Below are 21,865 nucleotides of genomic sequence, written 5' to 3' on the forward strand. Positions count from 1 at the left end.
AAGAAAAAGAAGGAGGGAGAGAAAAGCAAAAAGGGAGTGTTCACAAACACAAATGATAAAGCAAATGGAACAAAATGTCAGTCAGAGGTGAATCCATGTAACATGCATATGGGTGTACTTGGTACTATTTTTGCGACTTTTCAGTGAGTTTGAAACAATTTCCAGATGAAAAATGTAAACAACAACAACTAACAAAACAATGGCTTCACTCATACAGCCTTATGAATTTAAAATAACATACACAGTGTTCCTAATCCATAACTGTATTTCTGGAGATATCACCTAAATGTGGAAAAAGTTGCATGTATAAAGATATTTGTCAAAGCATTGTTTACAAAAGCAAACAACTTGAAAATACCACATGTAGTTTTCAAAAACTGAGGAGAATGCTTAATTAAATTGTGCTATTTAAATTCCAAAGAACACTCTGCAGTATTTAAATGTGTTTACAGAATTTCATAACAATTGGAAACACGATATGATATTAAGTGCAAACAGCAGTGTTAAAGATGATACGTCTAGCATGATCATAACTAAGTAAAACAGGCAGATAAAAGGAAAAACCTTAGACAAAAAAAATGCCTAGAAAGAAATCCAAGAAACTGTCAACACTGGTCATCTGTTCCAGGAGATGGCTCATGGATGATTTTTTTCCCTTCTACTTTCTGTACATTCTAAATATCTAATAATTATATAATACAAAAGAAGGGTTATTCTTTAAATAACTTAATAGAAATAAGTTACATTTACTTAAGCTCTTCAGAACACCTGTTAGGTAAGTAAATGATACTGTGGATGTATGACTATCAAAATCTAATCTGAGCCACTTGTAGTCTCAAAGATGGGAAATAAAACAGAGAAGTCACAGTCATACTAGGAGACAGTCGTAAGTGGTACTTATTTAGAGCTGTGCATCCACACATTCATGAGCCACTGAAGCCTCCTTTCTCCTTAGTCTGAGCCATCAGAGGATAGTGGGACTACTGTGTACCCCCTCCCATCTCACCTCCCCCCATCTCACAGGAGAAAAAAGGAAAAGCAGTGGTGCTTACAAAGATGGAGCATGTGACAGTGGCTTCACTGATTTCAAGCTATTAATTTTTGAACTAAACAGTCACATTTATTATCACTCCTGCTCAGAGTATATACGTTCAAGCTGAAATACTCCAATATTCTACAAGGGGAACTGGACAAGCCCAATTATACTAGAAAATGGTGTTATTCTCTGAGAGAGAGGGAGAGGGGGAAAGGATTGGGGGGCAGGGAGGAGAGTGAGGAAGAGAGGTGAGAGAGAGGAGAGAGGAAGTGGGTAGAGGAATGAAGAAAGGAGAGAAGTAGGGGATAAAGGGAGATAAGGAGGAGGAAAGTGGGGGAGAGACTGAGACAGAGAAAGAAGGGTAAGAGAATTCACCTGTGATTTGAAAAACTAGGTGACAATGAAGATGTAAATGTTTAGTTAATTGAAAGGCTGAAAGGAAAACTGAAAAAGCACCACCATTCGTTTTCTAATAGGCTCCTGGAGTCATCAGCAAAAGGTTAGGCTACCCTTCTCTTATTTTTTTTTTTTTTTTTTTTTGAGCCGGAGTCTCACTCTTTTGCCCAAGCTATAGTGCAGTGGCAGGATCTCTGCTCACTGCAACTTCCGCCTCCCAGATTCAAGCAGTTCTCCAGCCTCAGCCTCCTGAAGCTGGGACTACAGGGGCATGCCAATACGCCTGGCTAATTTTTTTTTTTTTAGTAGAGACGGGGTTTCACCATGTTAGCCAGGATGGTCTCAATCTTCTAACCTAGTGATCCACCTGCCTTGGCCTCCCAAAGTGCTGGGATTACAGGCGTGAGCCACCGGGCCTGGCCAGGCTACTCTTTTTTTTTTTTTTTTTTTTTTTTGGCGACAAGAGTTTCACTCTTGTTACCCAGGCTGGAGTGCAATGGTGCCATCTCGGCTCACCGCAACCTCCGCCTCCTGAGTTCAGGCAATTCTCCTGCCTCAGCCTCCTGAGTAGCTGGGATTACAGGCACGCGCCACCATGCCCAGCTAATTTTTTGTATTTTTAGTAGAGACGGGGTTTCACCACGTTGACCAGGATGGTCTCGATCTTTTGACCTCGTGATCCACCCGCCTTGGCCTCCCAAAGTGCTGGAATTACAGGCGTGAGCCACCGCGCCCAGCTCAGGCTACTCTTTAAAAAAAAAAAAACAAAACAGTGGGAGGTTGGGGTGGGAGTATTAAGAGAAGAGTATTTTGTCATAGTGTGTGACAAAAGAGGAAGTTTCTAGATTAAACAATTATTACAGCTCAGTTCCTGTTTAAGACCTTCACATTCATGAGCATTTAATTATATTTATTTCTTATTGTACCCTAGTTTGAGTAATCTTGAACTACTGAATCTCATAAACTCAGCCAATGAAATAATTAAAATTCTTTTGCCAAGTTGATATGTATGAAAAAGTCAAACACTTCATTTAAAATTTATGTGAGGCACATTCATAAGAATACACTAATTTCTCATTCAGATTTCAAATTGAATCCATTTAATGACTGCCGATAGCAAAGCAATAGGAATGCATAGAAGAATAGTCATACAATCGACAATTACCCAAAGTTCCTCTCATGTTTTATGAATCAACAATTGTCTCTTAACTTGTGAAAGAAATCAGTGTGAATTAGCATCTAGAATCTTATAACCTGTCTGCATTAAACTATAAAAAATGAGTACAATTAGACACACAATTTAAAGAATTCATCAATTTAAATGAACAAAAATAAAGAACTTCTCTATGATCCCATGTTCCTTTTCAAGGCAACACACTCTCAGGACTGTCTGGTTTACCACTATTTCTTCTTCATATTCATGTTCTTTATCAGCAAAACGATTACAATGGTCTTTCAGACTTGAGTGATGAATAACAAAACAACACAGTTCCATTCTAAAATATGAATGGCCTTGGAGCACAGCTCCGAAAATGAACTGCAATGGTTATGCCAGAGAATAAATAACACCCAGCAACAGAATCAAATTCTAAAATTAAGCAAGAAAAAGAAGTAGAAATAAAAGGAGAACGAGGAAAAGGCAAAAGAGAAGAGGAGGAAGATAGAGGAAGGAGAAACGAATCCAGAAATTTCAACATCTGAATCATGAAAATTGTCTTTTCCTTTTTCCCCTGAAACAAAACATAACAGTAGCACTTACTGCAAGATAGATTCAAGTCTTTCTCACCAGAGTGAAGAAATCTCACTCCAGCCTCAAATTCACATTGACAAAATTTCTCTTACAGCTATGCAAATTCTGACATACAGAGGCCACGAAGTTAACTCTCTGGTGCTGATTACAGGCAGAGTTCCTGCCTATACATGTAGACAGGAAGATCAACTTACAAACCCCTCCAACAGTGTACGTCAGGGCTCTGGACCAAGGTGATTCATTTTAACTATCCAAAAAAAGGAGATCACTCAGGGAGCACAGAATTAAATCTGTTATTAAAAAACAAAATAGCAAGCCCACACTAACAGTATCACCACAAATAACAAATATTTCTGTAAAAGTAAAAATAGTAAGTCAATTTTGTTCACATGTCATATTCTCATTATGTCCAGTCCTGACCATCCCATTTAAAACTGTAACCCTTTCCCTAGTACTCCTCTTACCCTGCTTATTTTTTTCATAGTTGCTGTCATTCTTAAAATACTATACAATTTATTTATTGTGTTAATTGTTTATTTCTTACTCCTCACCCCAATATATGTTCTATAGAAATGGAGAGAGTTGTCTTTTTAGTTCACTAATATACTTCAGTGCCTGGCACATAATAGATACTCAGTAAGTGTCTGTTAAATAAATGAATCATTCATTAAGTTCAATGATTTCTTAAAGCTTTTCTTATTCAAGCAGAAAAGGCAAAAAATTAGGCAGAGAATTTTTAAAGAGTTATAAATAGGACATATAAAGGTTTATTATCTCTACCCTAAAAGCCTATTTACACTGATTAAACACCACACAGACACACATATACATACACATTAAACACTTATTCAGAAATAGGTTAAAGAACTTAAAATACTACTGAAAAGAAAAACAAATGGTTAATAAACATTTGGAGGAAACAACCTCACTGATAGCAAATAAACACAAATAAAACAAAATTATATTTTTCCTCTGCATAATTAACAGAGACTTTAAAAACTAACATTCACATTCCCAAACACAAATGACCATGGCAGGTAAGATGGTCATTTCCAGCCAGGAGGAATAAAAGCAAAACAACCATTCTCTGACCCAGGCACTTCAACTGTAACACCTTCAAAGAAACACTATAAAATATAGGCAAAGATCAAATACAAAGATGTTCATGAAAGCATTATTCACAATACCAAATTCTGGAAAAAAAAATTAGACGATTAAAAGTGGTAAAACAAGCCAGGCACAGTAGTGTGCACCTGTGGTCCCAATCTGCTCAGGAGGCTGAGGCTCCTGGGCCCAGGGAGGCTCTTTTGGGCCAGGAGCTCAGGGCTGTAGTATGCTATCCTTGCACCTGTGAATAGCCATGGCAAACCAGCCTGGGCAACATAGCAAGACCCCATTTCTTAGGGAAAAAAAAAAAAAGAGAAATAGCCCATTCAATTATGATATAGCTACAAAGTTAATTATCATATAGTCTTTAAAATGTATGCTTGAAGGATATTTATAAAGGCAAAAGCCTGTAAATAATACAGTATTAAATAAATAAAAACAAAAACAAGGAGACTCTAATCTAAACTAGGCATGGTAATATGCATGGAAAGTAAAAAATAATAGTATCAAGAATATTTTTCTCTGAGTGGTAGGATTACAGGTGAACTTTTCCTCTAAACTATACTATTAGGAATTCTCCTTTTTTATTAAAATACAGATATCCTACCTTTAGAATTAGAAAAAAAGTTTTAAATGAAAGATTTCATAGAAGACTGAAGAATAGAAAGCTTTAATAGAAAAATTGAGATAAAATATACTTTTTTTTGAGACCAAGTCTAGCTCTGTTGCCCAGGATGGAGTGCAGTGGTGTGATCTTGGCTCACTGTAACCTCCCCTCCCTGGGTTCAAGCAACTCTCCTGCCTCAGCCTCCTGAGTACCTGGGATTACAGGCACCTGCCACCACGCCCAGATAATTTTTGTATTTTTTTTTTAGTAGAGGGGGAGTTTCACTGTGTTGGCCAGGCTAGTCTCGAACTCCTGGACTTGTGATCTACCTGCCTTGGCCTCCCAAAGTGCTGGGATTACAACCGTGAGCCACCACACCTGGCTGATGAAATATATTTTTAAGAGTTGTCATTAAGCAAAAAGAAGAATAAAGTTTTAGGAAATAAAGTATTAGAAAAAAGGAGCAAATATTAGCAATGTTTGAAAAAAAATAGAGGTAGCATTTTAAAAAAATAGAATGCATTCTTATTACCCTATAAATAAAAAAACAACTAAAAAAAATCCACAGCTCTGAATAACCTTATAGGGTCCCTTCATTCTAAAAGTATCTCATTAAAATTTTTATCTTATAACTCAGTGTGAAATTTGACAGGGGATCTTTTCAGTTTTAGTTCCTAATTCATATAGTGATGAAAGAGGAACAAATTTGGAAAAAAAAAAAAAAGAGAGAGAGAGAGAAAATACAAAGCATTATGGCATTAGCACTGTCCTTACCATGAATATAAACTAAAATTATTGATAATAAATGGACTTTTCAATAAATCAACAAATACAGAGTCACCGACCATAGTAATAAATCATCTGCTAGGAAAAGGCTGAATTTATTGGAGGAAAAAAAAAAAGGAAACAACCTTTCTGGATGGTCAGAAGAAAAAACTACCCAAGCTCTTAGAGAAACCCTTTTATGCAATACATGGAGTAATCATTTTGACCAGGCGTTCCCAAACTTTTTACACAGGGGGCCAGTTCACTGTCCCTCAGACCGTTGGAGGGCCGCCACATACTGTGCTCCTCTCACCAACCACCAATGAAAGAGGTGCCCCTTCCTGAAGTGCAGTGGGGGTCTGGATAAACGGCCTCAGGGGGCCGCATGCGGCCCACAAGTTTGGGGACGCCTGATTTTGACTATCTAAAACAAATTCAAACATTTAAAACAAAGACAATGGTTGTGCTAACAGATCTAGATCTACAGACTTAACATCTGCACATGCTCTTCAGAAATCTACAAGGCTGTGTCAACAGAAATATTAACATCCTTTGCAGTCAGCTCACAGCACTGCTTCATAAAATTACATCAGATCTCTATCTAAAGCAAGTATTAGGGCTATCCATAGATTGAGTGTAAGAGAATGTGAAGGAAAAGTAAGAAAATTCAAGCAAACCTATTATGTTTCTTTTAAGCTCAAATATATTTCTTAAGGCTAAACATCAGAAGCAAGATGCTTGGATACCAACACTTTCCTTTATGACTTTAGCTTTCTATCTAAGCTCCAGAGGGAAAATCATGTTTACAAGAACCACGAGACATGTGAAAAGCAATAACCAAGATAAATGAAAAAAAAAATGTCAGGTTAAGTTTTAGTCAGAACTTTATTGCAAAGGTACTTTGTTTTATGAGATGAAGAAATCTACTTCTCATCTTCTCTAGCGTTACATATTGAAAAACGAAAACATGATTAAACTATTCTTTTAATGTCATCTAATCATTTATAAAGAGCTTAAGGAAAACAATTTGCATTCACACTGAGCACACTATAGAGATGGTGCATAGTGTGGAACCCAATGTCAAAAACTAAAGTTCAATTTCCAGCGCTAAACAAGTTTCTAAAATAGAAGCTCTGTTCATTTCCCTATGAGCCATGTGATTTTTTTGTTGTATAGTCTTGATTCAGAATCTCCTAAAATTTTGAAGCCAATTTTTTTAAAAGTAGAAAGTAAAAAACAAAACAAAACACTAGAGATAATTAGTGCTTATCCATTATTCATTCCAAAAGAAAGGGAAAATTTTGAGTCAGAAATTGATTACTTTTACAATATGTTCTTATAACAGAGGAAATGAAATGGCATAAAGTAGGAAGGGACACAACAGAATTATTAAAATCAAATACACATGTGATATTTAGACTTGCCTTTGATAGTTCAGTTTTCAGCTATTCATATATAGAAAGCAGAAAGCAAACTTGTCTGTATATAAAAATCATTTTTTTTAAATTCCAAAGCCCAAACCACACCCCCAAACAATTAGATCACAATATTTGGGGGTGACACCAGGCATTCAGGATTTCTTCATGCTCTCTAACTTTGGGAATCGTTGACATAAAGTATAGAAAATAAACAAATTCTTCTACCTTCTTTGAGATTTATCATAGGTGTCATCCCAGAGAATTGAAGGGGTAAAAAAAAGATAAAGAAAAGGAAAAGGGGAAAGTTGGGGAAAAAAATTACTAAACCAATACATTATATCTGCTTTTTAAAGAAAATCATTTACACACCTACTGCTGTTTCTGAAGCTGGCTCAACAAAATGCTGAAAAAAAATCATTATTGAGGTACATGCCATATTATGATGACATGAGTTTCTACGGCACAGCCCCATGCCTTTAAGAAGGATACCAATTTGGATGAGAGAGCAGAAGACAGATTCTTTTCATAAACACACAAAAAAGTTATGCAGATTCCAAGGTGACTACCACAGCTTTCTAATGACAAATTGCCAGCAATTAGAGATGATTGTAGAATGTGAACTTCCTTAGTCTTGCCTATTTTAGTGGTTTCTTCTAATAAGGGGAAATATATTAAAACTCTCTATTAACTTCAAACATGGAAGAAGTGGGCAAAAAAAAAAAAAAAAATTCCTAAACCCTACAATTCCAATTATTTTTTTAAAAAGACTCACTGCAGCTAATTTTCTAAGTTTACATATTATTTAAACATAGCCCAAAAGATTTTATTTACTACATAGCATTGTATTCTCCTTCTATACCATATTTCTTTAAAAAAATGATTTACGGTACATGCATTCTATTTGTACCATTGGTTCATGACATTCAAAGAGTTCATCACACACACAGGATCACCTGTGTGCTTAGCTTAACTCTGTGGAAATCTCTCATCCCTAGGAAGGAAACTAGATTATTTTTATGCCATCCAAATGGGAGACTGTCCCAGATACCAAATGATGAAGGGGCCACTAAGGGACCATAATGTTAACGTGCTATGAGCCCTACAAAATTTGACTTCGAAGATGCCTCTCAGTTTGGCAGGGCCTCCACATATGTCTGTGAATAAGAAAGATGTGGTTGTCGTTGGCGGTGGAAGCAAAGGGCGCGTGTCCTTGTGAATGTGACCACATTAGATTTAAGATAGAAGAAAGTCCCTTACAAGAAAACCAGAAAAAATGGTGTATCAATTTATGTGCTACAGACATGGTTGTGCTTCATTACTGTAGCATAGGATTAAAAACATAAATCTTGACCACTCTTCAGAGACCTAGGGTTGAGCTACGTAACATTTTTTCCTTAGTGCTGGCTTTTGGCATTTTGGTCATTTTGACAACATTCATTGGCCAACCTTCAACTAGTCACCACTTAACTAACTTTTTTTTTTTTTTTTTAGGAGCACATAAAGGTGAAGAGAATACTTCTTTCCAGAACAGATATGCTGGAGATTAACTTTAAAGTTGTTCTATTTCATCCTCAATTTTCCTCTGCCTCTGTCCCGCAGTGAAGTCACAATACATCTGTGACAGAATAACTCCCATGGCAACAGGCTGACATCATAAACACCAGATTAAGACTTGGCTGAAAAGCCAAAGGAGATGATGGTCTGGGAAGGAAGAGGCTATAATTCAAACAAATCTCTTCCATAATAGCTATGGGAATACTAAACATTACTGGCCAAGTAAATTGCTTTCTGTGTAAGTGTTCTCTTTTTTTGAAGTTTGCCCTAGTGTGAAAGTCTCTCTGTAAGTCAGAACCTTAGCATTATTTTAATGTACTGTTCTGTATTTAATAATCTTATGCTTCCAACATTAGTCTGTTACCATGGGAATGACAGCAGCACAAATACAGGATTACGGCTATCAAGCAGGAGAAAAGAAATTATGAATAAGCCTCGTTATGTTCAATAATTGGCGGCTATATGAAAAAAACAAAACCATGAATTTAGGTTGATGCATTTATCTCAGTGTTTGAATACAACTCTGAGTGTGTTATTGCTTTAAAATGAGATTCTAACAAACTGCCAAAAACTTCTTGACTAGCAGTTGTTACTCAGTGCTATAATTTAAAAATTCATCCTGTCCATCTCTTTTTTCTCCTATTTATATTCTTTTCCTGTAGAAGATTGGTAACTAATGGGTAATACAAAACATTCCAAGATAGATTCTGAGCCAACATATCAGCAGAACGGCACAGAAAAACTGAACATTACCAGCCCCTCTACTTTAGCTAACTGCAAAATGAACAACTTCCAAGGAGTTGCTGCTCCTCTCTGCAAAACGAAGTCTATGTATCAAGATGTAGAATAGTACAGCTAAGCACAAGGCTCCTCCCCAATCAAAGAGGAACAGAGAGTGAAGATTACTATGAGTAAAAGCACTGGCCTAGAGTTCTATCACTAAATTGATATATAACCCAGGGCAGGTCTTCTTTCTTTGAGTTTCAGTTTTATCATCTTTGAAGTGAGAATAACAGAACTTAAAAGTCTAACTTGAACCAACACGTGATCTGTATAGCCCTCCACTGATTTTTTTATTCTCAAGTGACAACAAGAGACACTGTACTCTATCATCTTTATGTTAATGATGAAGGAAGTGTACCATACACTTAGAACGCTTAATAAGGCATGTACCTTTGCTAATGGTAGAACAGACTAACAAAATAGTGGATAAAGATTTTGAGACTACCAAAGACATTAACGCAAGACCTTCTAAACCAAAGACTACATGCAAATATTGAAGAAAGTACTGGAGCAATGCCACAGCATCAAGCCCTCCCTGAGTATTTGGGGAAATGGGCACACCGCTATACTTTTTACATCCTCTGGAATCACTCACCCTATCTACCAGAGTATCATTACTCATTATCCCAGCCAAATCAGGTGGCAAGAATGAAACCTTAATCTACTCATAAACCAGTAAACACTTGCCGAAGATCAACAGCTCCTTGATACTTTCAAATTTCCCCAGTTCCCTCTTCCTTCAGGTTTCTGCATGCAACGGCAATGGCACAACACATCATTGGGGGAAAGTAATTTTAGAACGTGCCGTCCAAATTAACTGGTCGTGAATAGGCTCTGATTAAAATATAAAGGGCTTTTAAAATAATTTAAAATGATTCACTGGAACTAATTTGGAGATATTTTAATCTCTGAATGTGCAATGAACTGTAGTCTCCCTTGGCCCCGTCTTCTCCTTAGAGAGGAGCATTTCTTGTCAGGCCTTATGCCACTGGATAAGAGGTACTTGAGCCATACAAACTAAAACGCCCATGCATGAATTTCCTCCTGACTTTTCTGATTTATGTCTCTCCATCTTAGGCATGGTTCTCTTCCACTTTCCAAACCAAATTGTATACACTTCTCCTTCTCAGCAAATGCTGCTTGTCTGTTTACTAGGACAGATAGCTAGATAATTCTAAACACAACAATGTGACAATTATTTAAAGAATCACATGAGATCAAATAATCTCAGCTTACATTCTTTAGTCATTTATTTAAATTCCATTTAGATTAAACAAAAGAGTATTTTCCCAACCTAATATTCTAATATATTTACAGGGATTCTACTAACGTCATTTGTGAAACAGTATCTAAGCCACATTTAACTAGGCTTTTTAATGTGACTGTAACATTCAAGAAGATGGTTGATGCTTTGAAAAGTGCCTGCTTAGACCCACTACAGATTCCTTTACAAAATCCTTTGGTGCCTGCTCTCCAAGATTTCCTGAATCTCAGCCAAAGACCCTTCAGATAACAGGAGGGGAGAGCTAGTCTCTATTTTTCTACATCTAGGTCTTGTTGCTTCTTTTTGAGTCACGGGATAGAGTTGGAAAGAAGAAATGAAGACAAAATCTATATACTGGAACACTGTGATAAGCACAGATACTCCCTGATTTAATCTTCCCCACAATCTGATTATTGGTAAGTTATTATTGTATCTACTGAATAAATGAGGAAATAGAAGAAAAAGATATACAACTGAGCTATCACAAAGCAATGAAAAAGTGAAATTCAAACCTAACACAACTCCAAAACCCAGGCTCTTTCTGCTGTATCCTTATTAAAATCCAGTCTTCTTGAAAGTAGGAAGCCGGTCCTTTCATTCTTTTGTGTAATCTTAAAGACTACACATACAAAGAGTTCTTAATGAAACAAGTTCAAGTAAAAGAAGCAAAGTGTTTACAAGAAATTATCTAGTTTCTTTTGTCAAGCCAATGCCCTGGCCCAGACCGGACCAGATCAAAGCACATGAGAAGTCTGACTTACTACTACAGCAACAGAGAAGAGGAATGAAACCTTCAAAATCCATCCATTCTGAAGCTGATGTATCCAAGCATAAGACTGTCACTTACCTAAAAGAAAGACGAGAGAAAACATCATTATTTTAAAGTTAGATATTTACCTCTTAGAAATTTTACCTAATAATATATTAAAATACTAAATTTAATTCCATAGTCAACGTATCCTGAGCACAATAGTATAAAAAGACCTGTTTTTCATCTTTCCAAAGCCATCTCTCATTCTTTTTTTACTGAGTATTTAAATTCTAGTATTTTTCTCACCTTTACCTTGAACAGTCTAACTTTTTGTGATGATAAAACATCTTTAAAAGATTGATGTATCTTCTCTTCAGAAAAATTGTATATAGAAACCTCTTTCAATAGTGTTAGCCAGTTCACAGTCCACCTGCAGTCTTCCTACTGACCTATATGATGAACATGATACGAGAGCAGGCTGTAGGATATCCCTAAATCTTAGACATGCTTCATAATTTGCTTCAGAAGCCCACATAAACTTTAAATTCCCAAAAATGTGTGATGTATGCACAAAATTCTGTACCCAGCCCATATAAAATGCTCATTCTTTTTCAGAATAAATGGTATATCAACAAAGAATTGGTCAATCCTAGGTAGCAAAGAAAACCTCTAGAAATAGCAAAGAAATGTCAGCTACTTAGATGTCAACTAGGTCTGTTGGCTATAAAAAGAAAAACTTAAATAAATTAAAAATAAACAAACCAAACAATTACCAAGAAAACCTAAAAAAGAAAAACAGTGTATGTGTGTCTCTGTGTTCTACATCAGGAGAGGGAAGAGGCAGTTACTACCAGATATTATAAAATACTATAAAGCTTCTACGAGTGAAAGAGTGTGGTTTTGCTGCATGAAGACACAGACCAGTAGAACAAAACAAAAAGCTTAGAAACTGAATAAATTATACATAGAAAATTGGTATATGATGAGGTCGCATCTCAAATCAATGTGGAAAAAGATGGCCTTTTTTGTTGTTGTTGAGACAGAGTCTTGCTCTTGTCGCCCAGGTTGGAGTGCAACGGCACGATCTCAGCTCACTGCAACCTCCACCTCCCAGATTCAAGCAATTCTCTTGCCTCAGACTCTTGAGTAACTGGGATTACAGGCACCAGCCATCACGCCCAGCTAATTTTTGTATTTTTAGTAGAGAAGAGGTTTCGCCATATTGGCCAGGCTGGTCTCAAACTCCTGACCTCATAATCCACTCCCCTCGGCCTTCCAAAGTGCTAGGATTACAGGAGGGAGCCACTACACTTGGCCAAGATGGCTTTTTTAATAAATAATGTTTGGACAACTGGACAGGCAATTGAAAAAATTAAATTGCATTCATACTTCCCATTTTATATGAGAATATTCTCAAAATGTACTACAGATCTCCATATATATATACATATTAGCATATATATGTATATATACTGAGTACTACAGATCCCCATGTATATACACATATATATACTACATATATATTACAGATCTCCATATATACATATGTATATATATGTGTGTATATTACATATGTGTATATATTATATATAATATGTATATATGCAGATACATATATGTATATATTATATATGTATATATATTATATATACATAGGCTTACATATTATACATATAATATATAATATGTATATATATGGAGCTCTGTGGTACATTTATATATACATAAAATGTACCATATATAAAAGTACATTTAAATACATATAAATTATATGTAAATATACATATAAATGTACTACAGTGTAGTACATATATACTACATATATATGGTAGTGATATATATTTATATATATATAAATATATATATATCCAGCTTATTTGCTGATGACATATATATAGAGATATACATATAAGCATATAAAAAGATGCTCCACATTATATGCCATCAGGGAAATGCAAATTAAGCAACAATAATGTATCACTATATACCTATTAGAATGGCCAAAATGCAGAACACTGACACCACCAAATGCTGGGATGGTGTGGAGCAGCAAGAACGCTCAATTCTTGCTGGCAAGAAGGCAAAACTGTACAGCCACTGTTGATGACAGTTTGGCAGTTTCTCAGAAAAATAAACATACTCAGCAATCACGCTTCTTGGTATTTACCCAAGAGTTGAAAACTTATGTCCACATAAAAACCCACACACAGATGTTTATAACAGCTTTATTCATAATTGCCAAAACTTGTAGGCAATCAAAATGTCCTTCACTAGGTGAATCGATAAACTGTGGTATATATACAGACAATGGAATACTATTCAGTGCTAAAAATAAATGAGCTATCAAGTCATGAAAAGACATGGAGGAACCTTAAATGCGTATTAATAAGTGAAGAAGCCACACTGAAAAAGCAACCATGCTGTATGATTCCATCTATATGACATTCTGGAAGACAAAACTAGGGAGACAGTAAAATGATCAGGGTTGCCAGGCATATAGGGGAAGAAGGAATGAACTGGCAGAAGACAGAGAACGTTTAGGGCAGTGAAAATACTCTGTAATGATGAATGTGTGTCATTATATATTTGTTGAAACCCACAGAATGGACACCACCAAGAGTGAATGTTACTGTGAACTACAGACCTTGGGTGGTAACAGTATGTCAGTGTAGCTTCATCAATTGTAACAAACATACCACGCTGGTAGGGGATGTTGATAACAGAGAAGGCTATGCATGCGTGGGGACAAGGAAATCTCTGTACTTTCTTTTTAATCTTGCTGTGAATTTAAAACTGCTCCAAAAAAATAAGTCTTAAAAAAAAGTCCAATGCCCCCCATACACACAAAAAAAACCCTTGTAACTTTTGAAAGAAAATTTGCACCAAGTCTGTTATAAAGTTAGAGAAAAGGCAGATACAGAAATAATAAAAAACTAATAACTTTGTGTACATAAAAATGTATTTTAAAAAAAACCCTTATGCATAGCAAACCAAAACAACAAAAAAAAATGCCATCAGCCAAAAGACAAATGATATACCGGTAAAAACAATATTTGCGACCTATCACAGACAAGGGAATTAATGCCTAATATATAAAAGCTCCTAACGGCCGGGCACAATGACTCTCACCTGTAATCCCAACACTGTGGGAGGCTGAAGCAGGCAGATCATGAGGTCAGAAGTTTGAGACCACCCCGGCCAATAAGGCAAAACTTTGTCTCTACTAAAAATAGAAAAATTAGCTGGGCATGGTAGTGAGCGTCTGTAGTCCCAGCTACTCAGAAGGTTGAGGCAGAATTGCTTGAACCCAGGAGGCAGAGGTTGCAGTGAGCTGAGATCCCATCACTGCACTCCAGCCTGGGCAACAGAACCAAGACTCTGCCTCAAAAAAAAGCTCCTAAAAAATCTAAAAGAAAAATACCAGCATTCCCATAGAAAAATATGCAAAAGCCATGAACAGGGAGAAACTATACAGAGCAATAAGCAAAAATAGCCCAAAACATATGAGCAGATATTCAACTTTATTCATAATGAGACATATTTTTTTTTTCACTGGTCAGATTCGCAAACTCCAAAAGTTTGACTGCATACTCTGTTTATGAGGCTGAGGGGTAATAGTGTCTTTGTATGTTGCTGGTGAGAAGGCAAAAAGGTATAAAACTCTAAAGGAGAGGAGTTAGCAGGTTCTAGCAGAGATGTAGAAGTAGATTTAGAAATCAGCACAGAGGTAAACATAAAACTCACTAGAGGAATGATGAACTCTTCAATAAATGGTACTGATAGAACTCCAAATAACAAATGTGGAAAGGATGATGGAAATAGAAAATCATTCAGCAAACACTACGGGAAAGAATGGATGTTAAAATTACAAAGGGAAAAACAGTAACTTCACCGTGGAGAAACGTGGCAGACACCACCTCAGCCAAATGATCGAAGTTAACGTTGCCAATAACAGATAAACGGGCATTATAGATTTCCTCATACGTTACACTGAGGACACACATCACATTCTTGCAAACAAATGCATAACAAATTCAACCATGAGAAAACATCATAAAAATCCAAACTGAGGGACATTCTTCAAAATATCTGGCCGGTACTCTTCAAAAGCATCAAGGTCATAAAAGACAAAGGCGAACTGAAAAACAGTCACAGATTGATTAAAGAGACATGACAAGTCAATGCAATGTGTAATCCCGAATCGAATCCTGGAGTACCAAAAGGTTGTTAGTGAGAACCAGAAAAATCTGAATGAAGTCTAGAGATTAGATAATAGTATTGAACCACTGTAAACTTTTTCATCTTGATGATTCTACGATGGTTATGTAAGATGTTAACATTTGGAGAATCTGACTGAAAGGTCTATGGGAATTTTTGGCACTGTTTTTGCAAATCTTTTTGGTAAATCTGAAATTACTTTATTTTATTTTATATTTATTTATTTACTTACTTATGAGACAGAGTCTCGCTCTGTTGTACTGGCTGGATTGCAGTGGCGCAATCTTGGCTCACTGCAACCTCCGCTTCCTGGGTTCAAGCAGTTCTCCTGCCTCAGCCTCTCAAGTAGCTAGGATTATAGGTGTGTGCCACCACACCCAGCTAATTTTTGTATTTTTAGTAGAGACAGGGTTTTCACCATGTTGGCCAGGCTGGTCTCCGGACCTCAAGTGATCTGCCCACTATGGCCTCCCAGAGCGCTGGGATTATAGGCAGGAGACATTATGCCTAGCCTGAAATTAGTTTTTTAAAGTTCGGATTGTTTTTAAAATTTCAAAAACAAAAGTTCTTAGAAACAAAACAAAATGTACGAGTGTGTGTGTGTGTGTGTGTGTGTGTGTGTGTGTATGTGTATGTTTCAAAGCAGCATGGAAACAACCAGATATCCTCACAGAAAAAAATTAAATTAGGCTGGGCATGGTTGCTCACGCCTGTAATTTCCAGTACCCTGGGAGGCCGAGACAGGCGAATCATTTGAGATCAGGAGTTTGAGACCAGCCCCGCCAACATGGTGAAACCGTCTCTATGAAACATACAATTAGCTGGGTGTGGTGGTGCACACTTGTATTCCCAGTTACTTGGGAGGCTGAGGCAGAAGAATTGCTTGAACCCGGGAGGCAGAGGTTGCAGTCAGCCAAAATCATGCTACTGCACTCCAGCCTGAGCAACGGAGCAAAACTCTGCCTCAGGGGGAAAAAAAAAAAATTAGGTTGCTACATATTGTAAGGCTGGTGGCCTCGCCCAGAGTTCAAACATGCCCATCTCCCTCCTGCTTGAAAATTAGTTATCAGAATACGCCCATCATCTAGCTCCGCCTTGGAAATCCCCTCTGCACTTGGCACCTGACCCCACCCTTGGAAATCCCCTCTGCACTCGGCACCTAGCCCACCTTGGAAATCCCCTCTGCACTCGGCACTTGACCCCACCCTTGGAAATCCCCTCTGCACTCGGCACCTAGCCCACCTTGGCAATCCCCTCTGCACTCGGCACTTGACCCCACCCTTGGAAATCCCCTCTGCACTCGGCACCTAGCCCACCCTTGGAAATCCCCTCTGCACTTGGCACCTGACCCCACCCTTAGAAATCCCCTCTGCACTCGGCACCTAGCCCACCTTGGAAATCCCCTCTGCACTGGGCACCTAGCCCACCTTGGAAATCCCCTCTGCACTCGGCACCTGACCCCACCCTTGGAAATCCCCTCTGCACTCGGCACCTAGCCCACCTTGGAAATCCCCTCTGCACTCGGCACCTAGCCCACCTTGGAAATCCCCTCTGCACTCGGCACCTGACCCCACCCTTGGAAATCCCCTCTGCACTCGGCACCTGACCCCACCCTTGGAAATCCCCTCTGCACTCGGCACCTAGCCCACCTTGGAAATCCCCTCTGCACTCGGCACTTGACTCCACCCTTGGAAATCCCCTCTGCACTCGGCACCTGACCCCACCCTTGGAAATCCCCTCTGCACTCAGCACTTAGCCCACTCACAGGAAGTCCCACCTCCCTACCAATAGCAGCTCCCGCTGTCCACATCCTGTTTCTCCAAATCCAATCGAATGCCTTCACTCCCTATAAAACCCCACTCCTAAGAGAAATCAAGCACGACTTCCCTGGCCCCTCTCTCCAGGACACACAACCTCGCCCAGTAGCTGAATAAATTGGCATCCAAATTTCTTGTGCTGGCCTGAGTTTCCTCGTTTTTAACTCAGCAATAAACCTACAGAGAATAAACTTTACACATATCATACACAAAAATTCCAGATAGGTTAACTAAAAATAAAAAGCAAAACTCTGAAATCTTTCGAAGAAAAAGACAGAGAGGGAGAGAAAGTACATTTTTATGACCTCAGAAGTAAGAAAGTCTTTTCAAATAAGACACAAAAACCAAAAACCACAAAGGAAGAGACTGAGTTTGTCTGTATTAAAATTTAAAACTTTTGTACAAGAAAAAATAACAAAGTAAAAAAATAAAAACAAGCCATACACTTGAAATGCATATAACCTACAAGGATTAGTATTCAAAACACAAAGAATTTCCAGATTTCCACATTATCAAGAAGAAGAGTTAGGCAATGTGGAACACGCCTGTGGTATCAGTTATTCAGGAGGCTGAGGTGGGGAGATCACTTGAGCCCAGGAGGTCAAGGCTGCAGTGAGAGAACCCAGCCTGGGAAACAGAACAAGACCCTGCCTCAGGAAAAAAAAAAAAAAAAAAAAAAAAAAATCCACTAGAAAAACAGACAAAGGGGTGATAAGGAAATTGACAAAAGAGAAAACCCAACCAGCTAATAAATGTGAACTGATACTCAACCTTATGAGCCAGTGAAATGCAAATTTTTGTTGTTGTTGTTAAAGAGTCACTGTCTCACTATGTTGTCCAGGCTCACCTCAAACTCCTAGGCTCAAGCAATCCTTCCACTTCAGTCTCTCAAGTAGCTTGGACTACAGGCATGCAATCCTGGCTAATTTATTTTTATCTTTTTTAGAGAAGGGGTCTTGCTATGTTGCCCAGGCTGGTCTCAAACTCCTGACCTCAAGCCATCCTCCTACCTCAGCCTCCTAAGTAGCCGAAATTATAGGTGCAAGCCAGTGTGTCCAGCAGAAATGCAGGTTAAAACAAGGAGATGTGTTTTCACTACCATCAAATCAATGAAAATTTTATTTTCTGGCAATACCAGTACTAGTATTAGAGAAGATACGAAGGAAGCTATGAGAGTTCTCCCACAGCACCTATGCCACCATCATGAGGGCCATCACGTGGGAGAGGGACAGCTTTATCCAAGAAAGCCAAAGATGTTCAAAGCAACTCCACTTTCAGGTGTTACCCTAGAGAAATTCCTACCCACATTCAAAAGAGAAGACACATAGAAAGACATGTATAAGAATGGTCATCCTTTCACTGGAGGTAACAGTCTACTGGAAACAACCAAGAGACCCTCAATAGGAGAATAAATAAATAAACTGGTTTTCACAAATTATAAAATATATATAGCAGTGAAAATGATTGTAGCAGAGCCACATGCATCAAGATGAATAAATCTCACAGATGAGTATGATGATAAAAAGCAACTTTCAGAATACAACAGTGTAACAGTATTTATATCATTGTTTAATATTTTATCTAAAACATGCAAAAATACTATACCATATACATCGACAAACATATTTGTAGGAAGATGACTGAAATGGACATGGGACTGATAAACAGTAAATTCAGGATTATAGTTTAGCCCTAGGAGGAAGGGTAAGAAATGAGGTAAGGGAGGGGCCAGACACAAAAGGGGATGTCCAAACATGGCACTGTGTTAAGATGTGACAAAGCTAGGTGTAGTTCCATTAACTTTTCTATACATGTGACATACACAATTTTAAAAGGCATCTGCATCATAAAATATAGGCATTTACTCTTAAATGACTCTTCAATTGGATTTTGCTTAACTTTGACTGTTTTTTTCAGTTTTCTCATGGGGATGTTTCTTTTCTCCTTGATTTTATATTGGTATAAAAATGTAAATGGTATCTTTAGAGCCGATATGCTAAAATTAGGCCTGCCTTTTTGTTTCCTTAAAAATACCCAAATACTTCCTCCCTCATTATTCATATATTCACTTGCTTCCTTAAGGATTTCTATTTGGAAAAATTTTAACCAAATCGCTCTAGAGTATGCTAGACCCCAGAATATATAAAAGATGTTAAGATGTTTTGAAGAGTTTTGATTTTTAAAACAAAAGAACAATTTAAAAATCCCGATCATTTAAGATGGCTTTACTAAAGAATAATCTAACAAAGTCCCATTTTCTATAATAAATATAAAGAATAAATATATGTGAAATATACATCTTTAAAAGGCATTTAGGCCAGGCGCGGTGGCTCAAGCCTGTAATCCCAGCACTTTGGGAGGCCGAGGCGGGTGGATCACGAGGTCGAGAGATCGAGACCATCCTGGTCAACATGTGAAACCTCGTCTCTACTAAAAATACAAAAAAACTAGCTGGGCGTGGTGGTGCGTGCCTGTAATCCCAGCTACTCAGGAGGCTGAGGCAGGAGAATTGCCTGAGCCCAGGAGGCGGAGGTTGCGGTGAGCCGAGATCGCGCCATTGCACTCCAGCCTGGGTAACAAGAGCGAAACTCCGTCTCAAAAAAAAAAAAAAAGGCATCTGCATCATAAAATATTTATAAATAAAATATAATTATATAATATAACTATACAATAATTACATAATATTCTTACATATTATATTTATAAATAATATTAGGTTATATATTACTAATCAATTTGTATGTTTAAAAGTGATATACAGTCATAAAATGCCCCCACAGGTGAATCATGGTAAATTGTAATCACCTAGTGTCCAGTATGTGTACAAGAGAGGAGCTTTCCCATATCACACTGAAGTATTAAGTGCAATTGCTGAAGAATTTCACCAGGAGTAACTGTAATAATTCACTACCTGAAAGATTAACATACTCTCGCCTTAGACGTGCTACAGAGATTTGGGGAAAGCTAAAAAAGACCCTATTCGTCTGTTCGCTGAACTTTTCCAAGACTGCGAGTGCCACTGGTTGATAATGTTAACAATGAGGCCAGGGACCTGAATCCATTTCTCTCAAATATTAATTTCACAAGAAAAAATAATTTAGTTCTATGGTTCCCTAACCTTGGCTTATAGTCTTTCAAACTGAACCACTGGATAAGTTCAATGCAAATCTACCATCACCATAAGGAAAAAGCACCAAAGCACAGGTATGGCATGTGGGCCAGCAGCATCTTGGTATAAAAAGGATGGAGCATTTGTTTTCATTGAGTGCTGCTGAAATGCCTAGATATGCACCCAACAATCTGATATACTACATTAGGAAGGTTTCAAAAATCCAGCCAAAAGGATTACTTTTATTTCAGATTTAACTTTGGAAGGATGAGCTGTCATGTACAGGCATAGTTGGCCAGGAGCAGTGGCTCATGCTAGTAATCCCAACACTTTGGGAGGCAGAGGTGGGAAGATTGCCTGGGCAACATAGTAAGACCCTGTCTCTACAAATAATTTAAAAATTAGTTGGGTATGGTGGTATGTGCCTTCGGTTCCAGCAACTTGGGAAGCCAAGGCAGGAGGATCACCTGAGCCCGGGGGGGTTCAAGGATGCAGTGAGCTATGCCACCAGACTCCAGTGTGGGTGACAGAAGAGCAAGACCCTGTCTTTAAAAAATAAAAAAAAAAAAAGGCAGAATTTAGTTTCCGTGTATTGAAGAAACGTAAGCCATTTTAAATTCCAAAAAGGCTCCTTAATTATCAAATTCCTAAAAAGTGTTCTTGTTGTAAAATGGTGGTGGGGGTGGTAGTAACTTGCCTGTAGGCTCAGAAACTAAATGACAAGTTTCAGTCCTAAGCAAATTTTCAGTCAAACAGAGCCCTTTAAAAAAAAAAAAAAAAAAAAAAAAAAAACTCTAGAGGAGGTGGTAAATGTTGGTATTGGCAACAGCTTAAATAAAAGCCCCACTGTTTCTTATTTTTACATGTTAACACTGGAAATGAGAATGAAGGAGTGATGTCCCCCTTAAAAAAATAATAACACTCCAATGTATTAACTTTCCTCTGCCTAAAGAAAATGTGTCAATTTTAGTTCTTCAAACAACAATTTCTTTCCCGCAAGCACAACAGTTCATTTCTTTATACTACAGCTAGTTGGCTGTCCCTCATCAGTTGAAATCCCTGCACAGTTCAAGATCTGGGACTGAAACCAAAAGGAATAAATCAATGAAGGCCTGGATTTCTATCCCGCTATGCAGGCCAGCACTCTTCAAAGATGAGGAGCAGTCAAAAACTGTGGGGAAGTTCCCAACTGTGTTGGTTACTGACCTAAAATCACATGACATAGGAAGGATATGCCCCCACCCCAATCCTGAGAAATCTCATTTAGTCCTGCTTTTACTATGCCATATT

At 37.7% G+C, this 21,865-nt stretch overlaps 1 protein-coding gene across 7 annotated transcripts in view; it reads right to left on the reverse strand.

Annotated features, from left to right (window-relative positions):
* Positions 1-21,865, reverse strand: part of CADM1 (cell adhesion molecule 1) — a 334,707-nt gene that overhangs the window by 218,751 nt on the left and 94,091 nt on the right. The window contains exon 2 of one of the 7 annotated variants that reach the window (XM_074400633.1): positions 11,442-11,527. The exons of the other annotated variants lie outside the window; for them this stretch is intronic. Coding sequence (XP_074256734.1) covers positions 11,442-11,484 — 43 coding nt within the window. The 5' untranslated portion in view covers positions 11,485-11,527. The remainder of the gene's footprint in view (positions 1-11,441; positions 11,528-21,865) is intronic. 7 annotated transcript variants of the gene reach the window in all.

The sequence above is a fragment of the Saimiri boliviensis genome, chromosome 6, assembly GCF_048565385.1.
Source record: "Saimiri boliviensis isolate mSaiBol1 chromosome 6, mSaiBol1.pri, whole genome shotgun sequence".
Taxonomy (NCBI): domain Eukaryota; kingdom Metazoa; phylum Chordata; class Mammalia; order Primates; family Cebidae; genus Saimiri; species Saimiri boliviensis.